The sequence below is a fragment of the Mustela lutreola genome, chromosome 6 (genome assembly GCF_030435805.1).
Source record: "Mustela lutreola isolate mMusLut2 chromosome 6, mMusLut2.pri, whole genome shotgun sequence".
Lineage (NCBI taxonomy): Eukaryota > Metazoa > Chordata > Mammalia > Carnivora > Mustelidae > Mustela > Mustela lutreola.
Window position 1 is genome coordinate 89,384,905 of NC_081295.1, and position 15,677 is coordinate 89,400,581.

General features: G+C 47.7%; 2 protein-coding genes across 9 annotated transcripts in view; one reads left to right on the plus strand and one right to left on the minus strand.

Annotated features, from left to right (window-relative positions):
* The window catches only part of CCND3 (cyclin D3), a 95,742-nt gene extending 93,013 nt beyond the window's left edge, over positions 1 to 2,729 (minus strand). The window contains exon 1 of one of the 2 annotated variants that reach the window (XM_059177953.1): positions 2,523 to 2,729. In XM_059177953.1, coding sequence (XP_059033936.1) covers positions 2,523 to 2,528 — 6 coding nt within the window. In that variant the 5' untranslated portion in view covers positions 2,529 to 2,729. The remainder of the gene's footprint in view (positions 1 to 2,522) is intronic. The other variant, XM_059177952.1, reaches the window with a different exon arrangement.
* A 473-nt stretch (positions 2,730 to 3,202) lies between these two features.
* Positions 3,203 to 15,677, plus strand: part of TAF8 (TATA-box binding protein associated factor 8) — a 30,208-nt gene continuing 17,733 nt past the window's right edge. For 5 of the 7 annotated variants that reach the window (XR_009354704.1, XR_009354703.1, XM_059177948.1 and 2 more), the window contains exons 1-6: positions 3,903 to 3,988; positions 5,020 to 5,176; positions 9,364 to 9,462; positions 9,789 to 9,851; positions 11,163 to 11,287; positions 14,606 to 14,753. Coding sequence is in view for 5 of the 7 variants with exons in the window: in XM_059177948.1 (XP_059033931.1) it covers positions 3,944 to 3,988; positions 5,020 to 5,176; positions 9,364 to 9,462; positions 9,789 to 9,851; positions 11,163 to 11,287; positions 14,606 to 14,753 (637 nt within the window). In the remaining 2 variants the exon portion in view is untranslated. Of the gene's footprint in view, positions 3,449 to 3,902; positions 3,989 to 4,729; positions 4,888 to 5,019; positions 5,177 to 9,363; positions 9,463 to 9,788; positions 9,852 to 11,162; positions 11,288 to 14,605; positions 14,754 to 15,677 lie in introns of those variants that run through there. The other 2 variants (XM_059177946.1, XM_059177947.1) reach the window with 2 other exon arrangements.

The window sequence follows — 15,677 nt, forward strand, 5'->3', positions numbered from 1 at the left end:
ATGCCAAGGGTTCCACCGCTCCCCACCCTATGACAAGGGAGAAAAGTATGCATGGCAGAAGTAGCCTGGAGGTCTATATAGTTCTGAATTTCACAACCTGCTTACCTGCTTATCTTGGCCTTTACCCCCAACTGCCAGCCTCAAAACCCATCTTCATCCCCAACACAGGCCTCTCTCTCAAAGATAGATGCACAAGGTGGTTTGACTGCAGGTAGAGGGGACCACTTCAGGCCTGCCCAGATCTGTGCAGAGGACTCTCGAGAAACACCTAGAGTTCCAGAAAGGTAATGGAAAAGCAGCTTGGAATCCCTGGAGCCTTGGCCCTGTGGCCTGGCTCATATCCAGGGCAAGGTCCCAGCCTGCTGGGAGGGAGTGGGTCAGATACACGGTGGCAGCTCTGAGATGCAGCAGCTGTGGGCTAGAGAAGCGAACATCTTCTACTGTTTGACTATCTTCTTTACTCAACTACCAGGCTGGGACTGTTCCTCTTGGAATCTAGAATATGAAAGTCTCTGATAGTCTTAAAAGATTCCCACCAAATGAGGGGTCCGGGTGTCCCACATCCTCAGATTCTGGCACATCACACCCATGTTGCCTCCTTTCCTGCATCATTCTTCAGTCTGTTCCTCTTGAGGCTTATTCAAGAAAACACACACACACACACACACACACACACACACACAGCCTGAAGGAAAGGATACCAGCTCAGTGCTGTCCCTACAAGCCTACTACAGATCTACTGGGGGTCCATGTAAACCGTTACCAGCATCCACACTCTGCTAAAAAGTTTCTCTCCTGCCTACCACCCAAGATACAGGTCCTTTCAGAAACTCCTAAGTCCCTGGCTTAAGTGGACATTCTGTGTGGTCAGTCAGGGAGACAAATTAGCCTAGGGTTATGAACAGGGTCTCCCAGGTCAAGTGACCTGGCTTTCAATCTCAGCTGTGCCATTTATTTCTGGTGTACTCTTTAGGAAAATGACTCACCTCCTCTGTGCCTAGGCTTTCCCATCTACACAGTGAGATAATTCTAGTGCTGACCTCATAAGACTTAGGGAAATTAAAAGAGGACATTACACTCCAAACATTTAGAGTGTTCTGAACCCTTGAGGGAAGGAAACAAAAGGAAACAAAAAAGAGGCACTAAGGACCAAGGCAGTCATGGTCTCAAGGACTAGGATCCTGCTGGAATTCTCAGAGATGCTTTTGAGTGGAAATTCCAGGCAGAGTAGAAGCTCTGATTCGTTTACCGCTATGTCCCCAACATCTAGCCTGTGCAGAGGATGGTCACAGCTAGCAAGTGGTGAATGAATTAATTAAATGTTGTATCAGTCATCTCTCCAAGGAGCCTAGGAATTGACAGAGAAGAATCTGCAGGGACACAATGGGAGACCTAGTTCTCTTCACCTGTACGTGTCTGGTCCCCAAGAGAACTGAGGTGGGGGCATAGAGGAAACAGTGGAAACAGTCCTAAGGTCCAAGAATGAGGAATGGGTACCCCAACATTGTGTGGATGGTCACATAACTCTCAAGCAGACTCCCAGCTGCACGCAGCTAGGGATTCCTGGATTTTTAGGGACCAGCCCAGAAACTTGCCTATCCCTGAATTTAACCTGTTCATTCCCACCTCTTCTTCATGCCTAGACAGCAGGTGAAAGAAAGCAGGAATGCCTTCTGGGTCCTCATTATACCCCAAGGTCCAACACCAGTCAGGGTTCAGTGCAACTCTGCGGAATGAACAGCTGGCCCCCCAAAGACTTCCTACCACTTCTCAGCCTGGTGACTCTCCTCTCACTCAGAATCCAACTCCAAAGCCCCCTTCTCTCTGGAGTCTTGCTAGCCAGCCCAACTTGGCACTTTATCTCTGTTGTTCCATCATGCACACTAAACACAGATGAAAAACATCATTGCACCCAGCATCCCCAGAATTCCAGAACAATAGTAGGTGCTCAATGTTTGCAGATGAAACCATTATGCTCCCTTAGTAACAGCAACCAAGTTCTTCAGTTACTCTTCTTGGCAATACATTAAAAAACCCAGAAGAGGCTTGTATACCCATCAGACACCAGAGTGACAAACACTGAGGGGTCCTTCCTTCCAGTCCTGCCTTCTGACCTCCTTCCTCCCTCTGCTCTCGCTGGCAGGAGATTTGGAAGGCTCCCTGCCCACATTGGCTCTGCCTTCCTACTAGCCTCCCATCCCTATCTCTGAGGTATGAAGAACGAAAACCCAGTGAGGCCACTGGGCTTCTAGGTCAGCTTAGAGAGCGGCTGTGGGGGCAGGGCCCAGGGCTTCGGGGAGGGGGGGGGACATCTCTGCTCTTCGACTAGGTGCCGAACAGCTCACCGAGAAAGCAACGGAGCCGAGCTTTGGGGGACAACGGGGAGGTGATGACGACGCGGGGACCCACTTAACGGACCCAATCTACCTGCCCCAGGCGTCCAGCCCGAACTTGGAGGCCCCAGCGAAGGGGGGAGAGGCTGACACCGCATCTATCTAGGCTTCTTCAGCCATCAAGCCTACCTCCATAGTAGGTGAGCCCCCCGGAGCACGGATCGTGGCCTCATTCTCCCGTCGCCTCTGACTTCTATCTTTGGGGAGGTAGGGGGTCGCCACCTCCAGCCGTGGGGAGGGGCGTGCACTGCAGCGTCAGGCGACCCAGCAGAAAGAGTCTCCACCCCCGCAGGCGCCGAGTGTTTACAAAGTCCGCGCCGCGCCGCGGATCCCGAGTTTAAAGCTGGGCAGGAAGTGGGGAAGAGGGGGCGGGGGAGACAAAGGGGCTGGGTGCTCGGCTCCACTGAAGTTTGGGCCTGACTCCTCCCCCGGCCGCCCGCGGCACGCCCTGCAGCCCCCGACCCTAGTGCCCTCGGTGAGGGGGCGGGGAACGCCCCCAGGCTCAGGTGCACCCGCGGGGCCCGTGCGGCGCGGGTTGCCAGGCCTCTGCGCGTTCGCTAGTCATTCACGCGTCGCGCAGGAAATAAACAACTTCAGGTGCTGTTTCTTGACCGCTTACTACGCGTCTGGCACTGTGCCAGACCCTTTGTGTGTATTAGCTTATTTTCTTCTTTATCAATTCCACCCCAGTTTCATACCCCCCAACACACACAAGTAAACTGAGGCACAGTGTGGTTAAGGAACGCGCCCGAAGTCCCACAGCCTGCGAGCGCTATGATTCAAAGCCAGCGTCTGCACCCTCCCAGGCACCCGCAAACGGAACCGAACGAGGAGCGGTGCGGCCCCCGGTGCCGGCACGGAGAATCCCGTCCCGGAGTGGCTGATGAGCGAGGGAGACGCTGAAAACCATAAGCCCCGCGCCGACTCCGCGCCCTGGGAGTGAGGCGGGCACGGGACAGCTTCCTGCCGCCCGCACCTCCAGCCTCGCCCCGCAAATACCCGCGGCCTGAGGGCGAGAAGGCAGCGGGGATGCAGAGGAAGACCGGGGCTACCAGGTCGGTAGGCTCCAGTTCCGAGCGGACCACTGGCGGGCTGCGGGGCTGTCAGCACGAAATAAGGCTTCTCCAAATTTCCAGGTCAGGAGAATCACCTGGAGAGCTTCCCAGTACGGATTTCCAGGCCCCTTCCCCACTGAGTGAGTCATTGGCACCGGGCGGGACACAGCCAGGTGCTGCTAACACCAACAAGCAAGTTTGGAGCGTTCCAAGGATGTGCTCTTTATGAGAAACGATTTCATCTAGGAATAGGTGTGATGCTGCGGGCGCATCTTCCTAGCCAATTCCGACGCTCACTAGGGCCCCAAGAACCTACCACGCACTGAAGGTCACGTGAGCCGGGGTCCTGAGACATACACACCACCCACCCACTTGGGCTTAGGAAAGCTTGTAGGGGTGCACGCCGCCCCGCCTCCTCCCCGCCTCCGCCCCTCCCCGTTCGGCGACTACAAGTCCCATACTGCTCTGCGCCCGCGCACATTACGCCAGAGCAAGATGGCCGACACGGCGGCCACTGCCGGGGCCGGTGGCTCCGGAACGGTAAGGGCGGGAGGTGCGGGGCCGAGGCGAGAGAGTCTGGGCATTTTGTAATTTCCCCCTAATGTGGGCAACAATCCCATAGCCAGAAATCCAGCCCCACTATGAGCCCCGAGTGGAGGAGCGTCTTTCAGGCCGTACATGCCCCCCTCCTTGGGACTTGGCTACGGCCTCCGGAGTTGGTGGACCTGTGTAGTGATTGGCTCCTTCCCTGTTGGGGGTTGGGAACCCGGAACACCTCCTGATTGGTCCGAAGAGGCTGGCTTCGCCTTCTTATTGGCCAGCCGAAGTTGGGGGGATTCCGGTTTCAAAATATTTAGCTTTCCTACTTTCCTGAGCGGTTGTCCTTTGCCTTTCTCTCCTTAACGTCGTGTGGTGGTGTTTTAATTTTTCCTGTTAGTGAAGTGGTGTGGAGATGGGAGGAAAAAGAGAGAGAGCATTTTCTGGGAGAAGGCATGAATTCAATCCCATCATGCATGTTTTTTTCCGCTATATATTTTGATAATCTGCTAAAATAGAAAGTAAAAAGTAGACATTTTGTGGTTTTGGAATTTTAAGTTTTAGGTAGCTCCTTGGTATTTAGAGCCCCTTGGGTACTCGATTATTATTACTCAGTTGGCCAGGGTTTGTAAGTCTAAACACCAGGGGCATTTATTTTTTTATTTTTTTATTTTTTTTTTAAGATTTTTAAAAAATTTATTTATCAGAGAGAGAGGGGGGGAGAGAGCGAGCACAGGCAGACAGAATGGCAGGCAGAGGCAGAGGGAGAAGCAGGCTCCCTGCCAAGCAAGGTGCCCGATGTGGGACTCGATCCGAGGACGCTGGGATCATGACCTGAGCCGAAGGCAGCTGCTTAACCAACTGAGCCACCCAGGCGTCCCGCATTTTTAAATTTTATTTTAGTAAGCACTGATAAATATTTGCTTCCCAAACCTTTGCTTGCCATTGATGATATGGTAATTATTTGATTGCAACCTTGTTTTACGGGCGAAAATCTTTTTTCTTTTTTTTTTTAATGGGGTGCTGACTGGCAGAGATCAGGAAGTAAACAATCCACTAACCCTGCTGACAACTACCATCTGGCCCGGAGGCGAACCCTTCAGGTGGTTGTGAGCTCCTTGTTGACAGAGGCAGGGTTCGAGAGTGCTGAGAAAGCATCCGTGGAAACATTGACAGAGATGCTGCAGAGCTGTAAGTACCAAGAAACAACAGGCCACCTTCTTGGAGTCAACCAAAATCTGTTCGGTGTTCTGCAATCTGATAGTGTTAGCGAGGATCTAGGAAAAAGAAGAATGTAGTTAAGTGACTTACAGGCTTTGGAATCAGTGGGATGTGGGTATAAGTCATCACTCTGCTACTTCCCAGCTTGAGCAAGTCACTAAATCTCCTGAACCTCAATTTCCTTATTTGTGAAGTAGGATAATAATTTGTATTTCACGGAGTTGTGAGGTGTGTATGTAAAGCATTTGATGTTAGGAACATTGTAATCTCCTGAGGATTTGTAGGTGCTGTTGTTGCTGCTTGTTTTCTGTACTCAAAGTAGAGTTTTGTTGCAGAGTCACAATGAATTCCCATGAATAGATGCTACACATCGCATAATCAAATGGTATCATATGTGATACAAGAGGGAGGGCAAATAAAGTTTTTAGAATGGAAAACAACTTGAAATGGGTTGAGGTATAGGAGCCTGGAATGGTCTCACATAGGCTTTTCTGCTTGTGCATTATATTTCCTTGCTTGGGTTTTATTGGGGTGGGTGGTGGAAGGTAGGGTGGAATGAGAGATGGGGTTACTTAAGTTGTCTCTTGAGGGATCAACACTTACAAATGAAAGTGAGAAAAAGGTTTAGGCAGTGGGAGACTTTAACTGCAATGCAGGCCAAATAAAGAATTAGCTAACCCAGTGGGGAGCTCTGGAGCAGTCGTTGCCTTTCAGAGTACGCCTCATCAGGCTGAAAAGGCCCTGCCTTTGTACTCAGTTCTCCATCAGGCACTTGATGTGGGCTGCCCCAGGAAGGACGTGGTCTGAGGTGAGATGACTCTCTGCAGCTGATGTTCGCAACTCTATTTATTTATTTATTTATTCACAGATTTTATTTATTTGACAGAGAGAGAGCATAAGTAGGCAGAGAAGCAGGCAGAGAAGAGGGGGGAAGCAGGCTCCCTGCTGAGCAGAGAGCCCAAAGTGGGGCTCGATCCTAGGACCCTGAGATCATGACCTGAGCTGAAGGCAGAGGCTTAACCCACTGAGCCACCCAGGCGCCCCTGTTCAGAACTTTTATTTTTATTTATTTATTTATTTATTTATTTTTAATTTTATTTTTTTTTATTTGATAGACAGAGATGACAAGTAGGCAGAGAGAGAGAGGAGGAAGCAGGCTCTCTGCAGAGCAGACAGCCCGATGCGGGGCTCGATCCCAGGACCCTGGGATCATGACCTGAGCTGAAGGCAGAGGCTCTAACCACTGAGCCACCCAGGCACCCCTGTTCAGAACTTTTAAATACCAAATGTTTTCCTAAAGCAGTGCTCTCAGATGTTTGGGTCTTAGAACCTCTTTAGACTCTTAAATATTGAGGGTCCTGAGAAGTTGTTCTGTCTACATGGGCTTTACATAGAGTGATTTTTGCCACATTAGGAAATAAAATTGAGAAAAATTAAAAAAAATTTTTTTTTAAGATTTTATTTTTATTTATTTGACAGAGAAAGATCACAAGCAGGCAGAGAGAGAGGAGGAAGCAGGCTCCCCACTGAGCAGATAGCCCGATGCGGGGCTTGATCCCAGGACCCTGGGATCATGACCTGAGCTGAAGGCAGCGGCTTAACCCACTGAGCCACCCAGGCGCCCCTAAATTGAGAAAAATTTTAAACGTAACATATGCAAGCCTACATTTCATTGTCCATCAGAGCCATGATATCATCATAGACCAGGTCGCCTTTGGAAGACTGCAGGAGACAATGAGAGTAAAAAAAAAATCAACATCTTCATTTCATTATAAACATGGTTTTGGCTTGTGGAGTTTGGAAAGGATTCAGGGCTGCCTGGGGATTCCCAGACCATACTTTGAGAACTTCTGTCCTAAAAGAATAGACAAATAGTTCCCAACAGAGAAGAATTCAGTTCTTGGAAAGATCTTGGAATTCAGAGTTTAAAGGTCCTCATGGTTGAGGCAGCTCTTTTTTTTTTTTAAAGATTTTATTTATTTATCAGAGGGGGAGAGAGCGAGCACAGGCAGACAGAATGGCAGGCAGAGGGAGAAGCAGGCTCCCTGCTGAGCAAGGAGCCCGATGTGGGACTCGATCCCAGGACGCTGGGATCATGACCTGAGCCGAAGGCAGCTGCTTAACCAACTGAGCCACCCAGGCGTCCCGAGGCAGCTCTTTCTGACATCACTGACCAAGAGGGCCTTCTTTCTCTCCGAAGAAATAGTTGCCACTCGGGGGATGGAGCTGCAATAGTGGCGCTGGAAAGCTGTGAATATTGAAACTGAAAGGCTTGAAAATAGTATAAAAGTCTGTTGCTTTGTTCCAAGGAATACCAAGAATGGATAGCTTAAGCTGGGGTCTTCTGAGTCTTGAGCATTTCCATGTTGTCAGGAGCTCTGGATATCGAAGTTTCAGCATTTGCGTTAGTTGTCAGGCAGTTTTTGTGTTTGTTGCCTACAGTCCCTTAGTTTCTAGGGACTCCTGTCTTAGACTGTCTTCAGAGCCAAGTCTCTGAATATTATTTTCTACATTTCTTTTACATATCCTTTGAAATCCTAGGATCTGATAAAAAAAAAAAAGAGAGAGAGAGAAAGGCCAAATGGGTATAGATATTTTATTTATTTTAAAGACTTTATTTATTTGACAGACAGAGATCACAAGCAGGCGGAGAGGCAAGCAGAGAGAGAGGAGGAAGCAGGCTCCCTGCCAAGCAGAGAGCCTGATGCCGAAGGCAGAGGCTTTAACCCACTGAGCCACCCAGGTGCCCCAGGTATAGGTATTTTAAATGCCACCTGGCTTGTTTCTAAGATATTCTATCAGGATTTTAATTAGACTTTCCCCACAGTAAACAGATGCGGCACCCCTACTCCTGCCATTTTCAGGTGTGGAAGTTAGGACTAGTGACTTGATCTGGGTAGTGGTGAGTTGGTCGTGGGTCTTCAGTTAGACACTCTTCCCTCTCAAATACCACTTGCTTTTAACTTCTGAGCCATGAGGGCTTCTAGAGCAGGGGTTCCTTACCTTTTGGGGCTCCTTTTGTAGCTGAAGAAATCTCTGAACCTATCCCCAGAAAAAGAATTTTCTGTATGTAAAATTCACCACAATTTCAGAGTTTCCATGGAATTGCCTATCCACCTCTGAAGCCCAGTTATGGAGCCCAGCTTCATACCTCCCCTTTTCCCTGAAGAACTTTGGCATAACTTTTTTTTTTTTTTTTAATTGTGTTTTTAAGTAATCTCTACTCCCAACATGGGGCTCAAACTTAGAGCCCCAAGATCAAGAGTTGCCAGGTCTGCCGACTGTGTCAGCCAGGTGCCCCCATAACTCTTAAATAGAAGTTCAATTTCAGGCAGAAAAAAAAAAAGACTTGTTCCTCCTCCCTCTTTTTTGGTGGCAAGATGTGCATAACATAGCATTACAAGCGTAACCATTTGTAAATGAACAATTCAGTGGCATTAAGTATATGCACAATATCAAATGACTGTCAACACTATCCATTTCCAGAACTTTTCCATCATCTAAACAGAAACACTGTGGAATGCCTGGGTGGCTCAGTCAGTTAAGCCTCTGCCTTCGGCTCAGGTCATGATCCTAGGGTCCTGGGATTGAGTCCCGCATCAGGCTCCCTGCTCAGTGGGAGCCTGCTGCTCCCCCTGCTTGTGCTCTCTGACAAATGAATAAATAAAATAAATAAATAAGCAGAAACACTATATCCGTCACATTAACTTCCCATCTCCTCCCACACTCCCGCCAAGCTCCTGGTAACCTCAAATCCACCTTTTGTCTATATGAATTTTCTTTTTTTCTAGATACCTCATATAAGTGGAATCTTAAAATATTTGATTTTCTGTGTCTGACTTATTTCACTTTACCTAACATTTTCAAGGTTTTTCCATGTTGTATGAGAATTTCATTCCCTTTGAAGGCCAGATAATGCTTCACATTGTATGTGTGAACCACATTTTGTTTATCCATTCATTTTGTGGATGTACACTGGGTTGTTTCCACCTTTTGGCTACTGTGAATCACGCTGCAGTGAACTTTGGTGCACAAGTATCTGTTTTCAGTTCGCTTGGGTGTATCCCTAGGAGCGGAATTGCTGGCTCTTACAATAATTCTGTACTTAACTTTGTGTGAACAGAGAATAAGACTTTGTGCCTTTGATCCTTTGCTAGACATTTCAGAAATTGGGAGGAGTGCCAAGTCCTACTGTGAGCACACAGCCAGAACGCAGCCCACACTGTCAGACATCGTGGTCACGCTTGTTGAGATGGGTGAGTACACCTCCAGTTTTCCAGTTGTCCAGTGCAGCTGAATTGGGGTTATGAGAGAAAGAAGAGTCCCCAAGAGTTAGCCCTGTCTGCCAGGTGTTCTCGAGTTTCCTCAGGAGTCTCCTGGTTTGTTTTTAGCTTGAGAGAGGGTTCCCTCAAAAGAGGGTTCCTCTGACTCTATTTAAGAGACTTCCTACTTTCCTGCTGGGGGATTCAGCTGGAGCTGCTTTCAAGTGGCCGCAAAGCACTCAAGCTGGGGTTCTCCACTCTTTCTCCACAGTATCACTCCCCCTTTAGTGATTTTTTATTTTTGTTCTCCTGTTTCTTAGGCTTCAATGTGGACACTCTTCCTGCTTATGCGAAACGGTCTCAGAGGATGGTCATCACTGCCCGTAAGTGTCTTTGAACTGAGGTCCTCAGTAAGTGCTCAATCAGTGGTTATGGAATGACTTCATTGAAGAGGGCAAGGATCGATTTGCAGCTACTTCCCATTGTGGGCTCCCTTCCATTATTTGGGGCTACCTGAAATAGGATCTTTATTTAGATTAATAGGATTAAGTTGCGAAGTTCAGTCACCAGAAAGGTAATCCGTTTCTGAGGTGTTGCTGTGCTTTAACCCCAGAAGAGGGCTGTTTGAAAAATGTGAAAGGTCTCACTCTTACATCAGTCAAGTAAGCTATGGCCTGGAGGCCTAATACAGCTTGCTTCCTGTTTATGTAAATAAAGTTTTATTGGAACACAGCCATGTTTAATTATTATCCCTGGCAGCTTTCATGCTATAATGGCAGAGTTAAAGTCATTGTGACAGACTATATGGCTGGCAAAACCTGAAATATTTACTCTGTCCCTTTACACAAATGATGACTTCTCCCTTAGATGAAGTGAGTGCCATAAACTGACTTGGGAGTAACAGTTTGGGCCTGTAGGACCTTGAGGAGAATATACTAGATTTTTTTCTCTGCATTCTTTTCATGCTTGCACCTTTTTAAGAAATACGGTCATGGCTCCATAGCTCAGGGGTTAGAGCACTGGTCTCGTAAGAAATACTCTCAGAGTAGAGTGGAAAGACCATTTATTTTTATTTAATTTTTTTTTTAAGATTTTGCTTATTTATTTGACAGAGACATAGCGAGAGAGGGAACAGAAGCAGGGGAGAGTGGGAGAGAGAGAAACAGGCCTCCTGCCGAGCAGGGAGCCTGATGTGCGGCTCCATACCCTTGGGATCCTGACCTAAGCCAACGGCAGACGCTTAATGACTGAGCCACCCAGGCGCTCCAGAAAGGACCATTTTTAATCCCTTCTTGTTTTCGTTAGCCCGTTCTGACTTACCCTGCCTGGCTTAGGGTTTGTCTTTGTCATCTGGGTTCTATGGAAAAAGAGCCACTAGCCCACTTGAGTCTCCTTAGTTCCTCGTCTCCCTTATGTATTTAACTTGTCACAGCCACCCACTCACCTGCCTAGGCGGTATGCCATCAGATTGTCGTACGTGCAACTGTGACTCCAGGTCATCCAGCAGAGCCTGGCGTGGCAGGGGCGACCTTCTCAGGTCCTCAAGCCGTTAAAGGCCCTTTATTGATAGAAGAACAAAGTGCCTGTTGTACAGGGAGAGCACTGAGGTCCAGCATTTACTTTGAGAAAAGTGGGGACAGGGTAGAGAAGCACAGCCTGGGGTGGTGGAATAACCCCTTGTAACTCTGTTGCAGCTCCAGTGACCAATCAGCCGGTGACCCCCAAGGCCCTCACTGCAGGGCAGAACCGACCCCACCCACCGCATATCCCCAGCCATTTTCCCGAGTTCCCTGACCCCCACACCTACATCAAAACTCCGGTGAGTGAAGCGGCCACGCTGGGGACTGGGACCAATGCAGAAGTAGTCTGTTCCTACTGACTGTCAGGCTGGAGTCCAAGAGTTTGATGATAGAAGGGCGGTTCAGGGCTCAGCACGTCTTTCCTCATTGACACACAGTTTGGCAAAGGAGGATTACATTCTCTAGGGTTCGAATGTGCTCCCATTTGCCAGATCCACGGTTTCACCTCCCCTTGGGGAGGTGTGCTGTGCCCAGGGGTCTTCATACACCTCCTTTGTCCTCACCTCCACCCCATGTCCTGGTGCACATATGGCCATTAGGCAGCTTTTGGGGCAAGTCCTCCAGGACATTTCTCTACACCTAAGAAGAAAATGGTCACCCGCCACTGCAACACGGCCATCGTCCTTGACCAGTAGTCTCTGTATGGGTGTCGTACGGCTGCCTGCTGCAAAAAGTGCCACAAACTAGGTGGCCTAGCACAACAGAAATGAATTGTCTTACAGTTCGAGAGGCTAGGGTTCAAAACCATGGTGTTAGCAGGTTCCCTCTGAAACCTGTAGGAGAATCCTTCCTTGCCTCTTCCTAGCTTTGAGTGGCTTATGGGCAGTCTGTGGTGTTCCTTGACTTCTAGATGCATCCCTCCCGCTGTCTTCACAGGGCACTCTCTGTATCTCTCTGCACGCTGCCATTTTCTTCTAAGGGCACAGTCCTGTTGGACTAGTACCAACGTACTCCAGTTCAGCCTCATGCTGATTACATCTTGCAATGACCCCATTTCTAAACAAGATCATATTCTGAGGTACCAGCATTAGGACTTCAACAGTTTATCTCTTTTTGGGGGGACACAGTTGAACCTACAACAGTCTCCCACTCTTATACAGTGTCTCTTTGTCAGTAAAAGTATTAAATTAAGCCCATATTCCTCTGTTTGCTTATTGACATGACCCTAATGTAGCACTCTGCCAAAGTTAAATATATTAACAGATCATCTCACCCCTGTTAAAGGTTCGGGAAACTTGTTTGCTTCTCCACAGTGGCAGCCATGGGATCACCTCTGCTCTTTATTTTTTGGAATTGTTGTTTGACACTGGGGATAGTAAGTCAGAGGTCTGATCCTAAGGTCCATTTACTTTGGTTCTTGAACAGCTCTCATAGTTGAAAAGGCATATTGCAAAGCTGTGCAGCATCATCGGTTGCCCTTAAAAAATCATAAACGTAATTGTTTTTGTTCTCATCGACCGGTTATTTGAAGAATCTTATTAAAATTTTTCTATTAAAATTCCAGTTTCTTGAATGTCAAATGGTTGTCTTTAAAAATAATTGTAAGGTCTTGCATTTTTTTTTTAAGGATTTTATTTATTTATTTGACAGAGAGAGAGAGAGATCACAAGTAGGCAGAGAGGCAGACAGAGAGAGAGGGGGAAGCAGGCTTCCCGCTGAGCAGAGAGCCTGATGCGGGGCTCGCTCCCAAGACCCTGAGATCCTGACCTGAGCCAAAGGCAGAGGCTTAACCCACTGAGCCACCCAGGCTCCCCAAGATCTTGCATTTTAATGTTTTTAACAAGTACGTTCACAATCCCTTCCAATTTTTTATTTGGGGAAAATTTTAAACACGTCTGAAAATGCTGTTCTGTGTTTCAGTGGAGCTAGGGGAAGCATACATATAGGCGACACACTTGAATTAACATTGACAACAGTCGGAATGTTTCCAATACCTCTTTTTTTAAAAGTATACTTTAAATAAAATATCACAAACATACAGAAAAGCACAAATAATAAATGTATAATTTGATGAATTTTTACTAAGTGCACACGCCTGTTGAACTAGTGCCTGAGCTAAAAACAAAAGAAAACCAAAACCAAAAAAACTCCATGGGGCACTAGCTGGCTCATTCGGTGGAACAGGTGACTTTTGGTCTCGGAGTGGTAAGTTCAACCCCCACAATAGGTGCAGAGATTGCTAAAAAATAAAACCTTTTAAAAAAAAAAGAACAAAACACCCTAAGCCAGCCTTCCTAAAGGTTCCCATCCCCCTTCAGCAACTAGCCCCCCAAAGGTAATCTAATTTTAATCACCATAAACTCTTTTGTCAGTTGTTGTGCTTTATGTAAACTACGTGGCTTCTTCCAGTCAATGTTCTGTCTCTGAGATTTGTCTGTGTTGCTGGGTGTAGTTGAAGTTTATTTAACATATGCATAATCTTTTGGCTTTTGTTCCTCTCTAGGTTTTGGCTTACACAAACGACACTGCTTTGAACATTCTGGCAATTTCTGTATATCAACTGTCAGATACTCAGAATTTTTTTTTTTTTTAAAGATTTAATTATTTGACAGACAGAGATCACAAGTAGGCAGAGAGGCAGAGAGAGAGAGAGAGAGGAGGAAGTAGGCTCCCCGCTAAGCAGAGACCCCGATGCGGGGCTCGATCCCAGGACCCTGAGATCATGACCCGAGCCAAAGGTAGAGGCTTTAACCCACTGAGCCACCCAGGTGCCCTAGATACTCGGACTTTTATACGTAGCGTTCAACCCATGACATCTTTTGGGGCATGTATGTTTGCGTTCTGCTGAATATATACCCAGGGCCTGGACAGTGGGGTCATCAGGGAATACTGGAGTTCAGCTGTAGTAGATGCTGCCAAGTGGGTCCAGTACCTCTTTAAAAAATTGAATCTCCATATCATGAAGAGCAGTTGCTTTTTTGTTCATAGTTAAAATGTCGGTTTTACCCTTGCAGTTTAAAACGTTTACACTAACTTCTCATCATTGATGAGCTCTCGGTCATCTTTCACTGGGTGACATGATTGCCAAAGAGCCCATAATTAGGAGCCAGAGTGTCAGCCCACCATTTTCTCATTCTCTCACACTTCCATTAATAGCTTCAGTCTTGGGTTTCTTGTTAAGGCTCTTTTGGGACAACATAGCCACTTTGTAAAGGTTGGTTTTAAAAAACCCAATACATAAGCAGCCACTCACTTCCTGTGGGATGTCCCCTTACACTGGTGGAACTGGAGGTGGAACGTGGCTCCCTGTCACGGCTTCCCAGGGGGGATTCCCACTCTCCCTTCAGGGTGCGTCTCTAATGCCTGAGACCAACTGTCACAGAAGCCACATGAAGGCCCAGGGGCATTTGTCATAGTAAATGTGCAGTTCTTAATTTTGAAGCTCAAAAACAAATTATTGGTAATAGTTACATCATTTTCTTTCTGCCCCTCTACTGCCCTTGGGGGTCTTGGCTTCAATTGACGTCAGTGGGCCACTTCGAAAAGGTGGAAGGAGATTGCAACAGCAAGAGTGATCCATTGGTATCCCTCTAGTGTCCTTGCTCTTCTCTTTACAGACGTACCGTGAGCCCGTGTCAGACTACCAGGTCCTGCGGGAGAAGGCTGCATCCCAGAGACGAGATGTGGAGCGGGCACTCACCCGCTTTATGGCCAAGACAGGCGAGACCCAGAGTCTTTTCAAAGATGACGTCAGCACGTTTCCATGTGAGAGTCTGTCCCCTCTGGGGATCCTGTCTTGTCATTTGAATTAATTATTCCATCTTTCCTATCTCTCAGCGTGAGAGGAAGAAATGCAAGCTTTGTCTTTGTCTTGGGGGCAGCGTGTGCTGCACGTTTCTGGCTCCTGTTCTGAGGTCTTAGGGGCCTGTCCCTCACCGGTGACTATAAAATGTTATGGCCCGTTTTGGGATCAGCTCTCTGAGGTTGAGTTCAGGCTGCCTCGAGGATGACTGACAGTAGGCCTCAGAGAGGCTCACCCAGCAGAAGTGGCTGCCCTGGGAGTAGGAGGGACACAGAAGGCAGGCAGCAGGGCACTTACCAAACACCTCCCCAATCCTCCCCTGCACGTCCCCTACCCCTGTCTCTGCCTTCACCATGTTCTTTCACAGGCTCCGTGTCACTGAATTTCTCATCTGGGTGCTGATGTTACCTCATCACTGTGGGCCACGGTTTTGCCAGAGGAGAACGAGACAAATGGGTTTGGGTGACTGATTCAGTCAGCAAGGCCCTATAGGAGGCTCACTGTGGGCCTGGCCCGGAAATGAGAGTGTTCACCAGTATTTTCCCTTATGTTCTCTCACTGAATCCTCTCACGAACCTGTGAGTCAGGGACCGTCCCACCACCCTTAGAGGCTTTTAGAGAAAAGAGATGAAGTCATTTGCCCAAAGTCACACAGCTGGTAGATAGAATGCACACTAGCTCATTCCAACCATGGGACCCTACATTAGAGGCACAGCAAAAGTCATCTCAGAGTGTCTCCTGCACGTCATGTTCTGCCATCGAAGTATACATAGATGATGTCTTTCTTTTAATTTTTTTTTTTTAATTCATAATTTTTTCTTTTCATCAGTGCCTTTTGGAAGAACTGGAATGCTCACATACTTGAAGTGCTCTCTACCTCAGGGAAT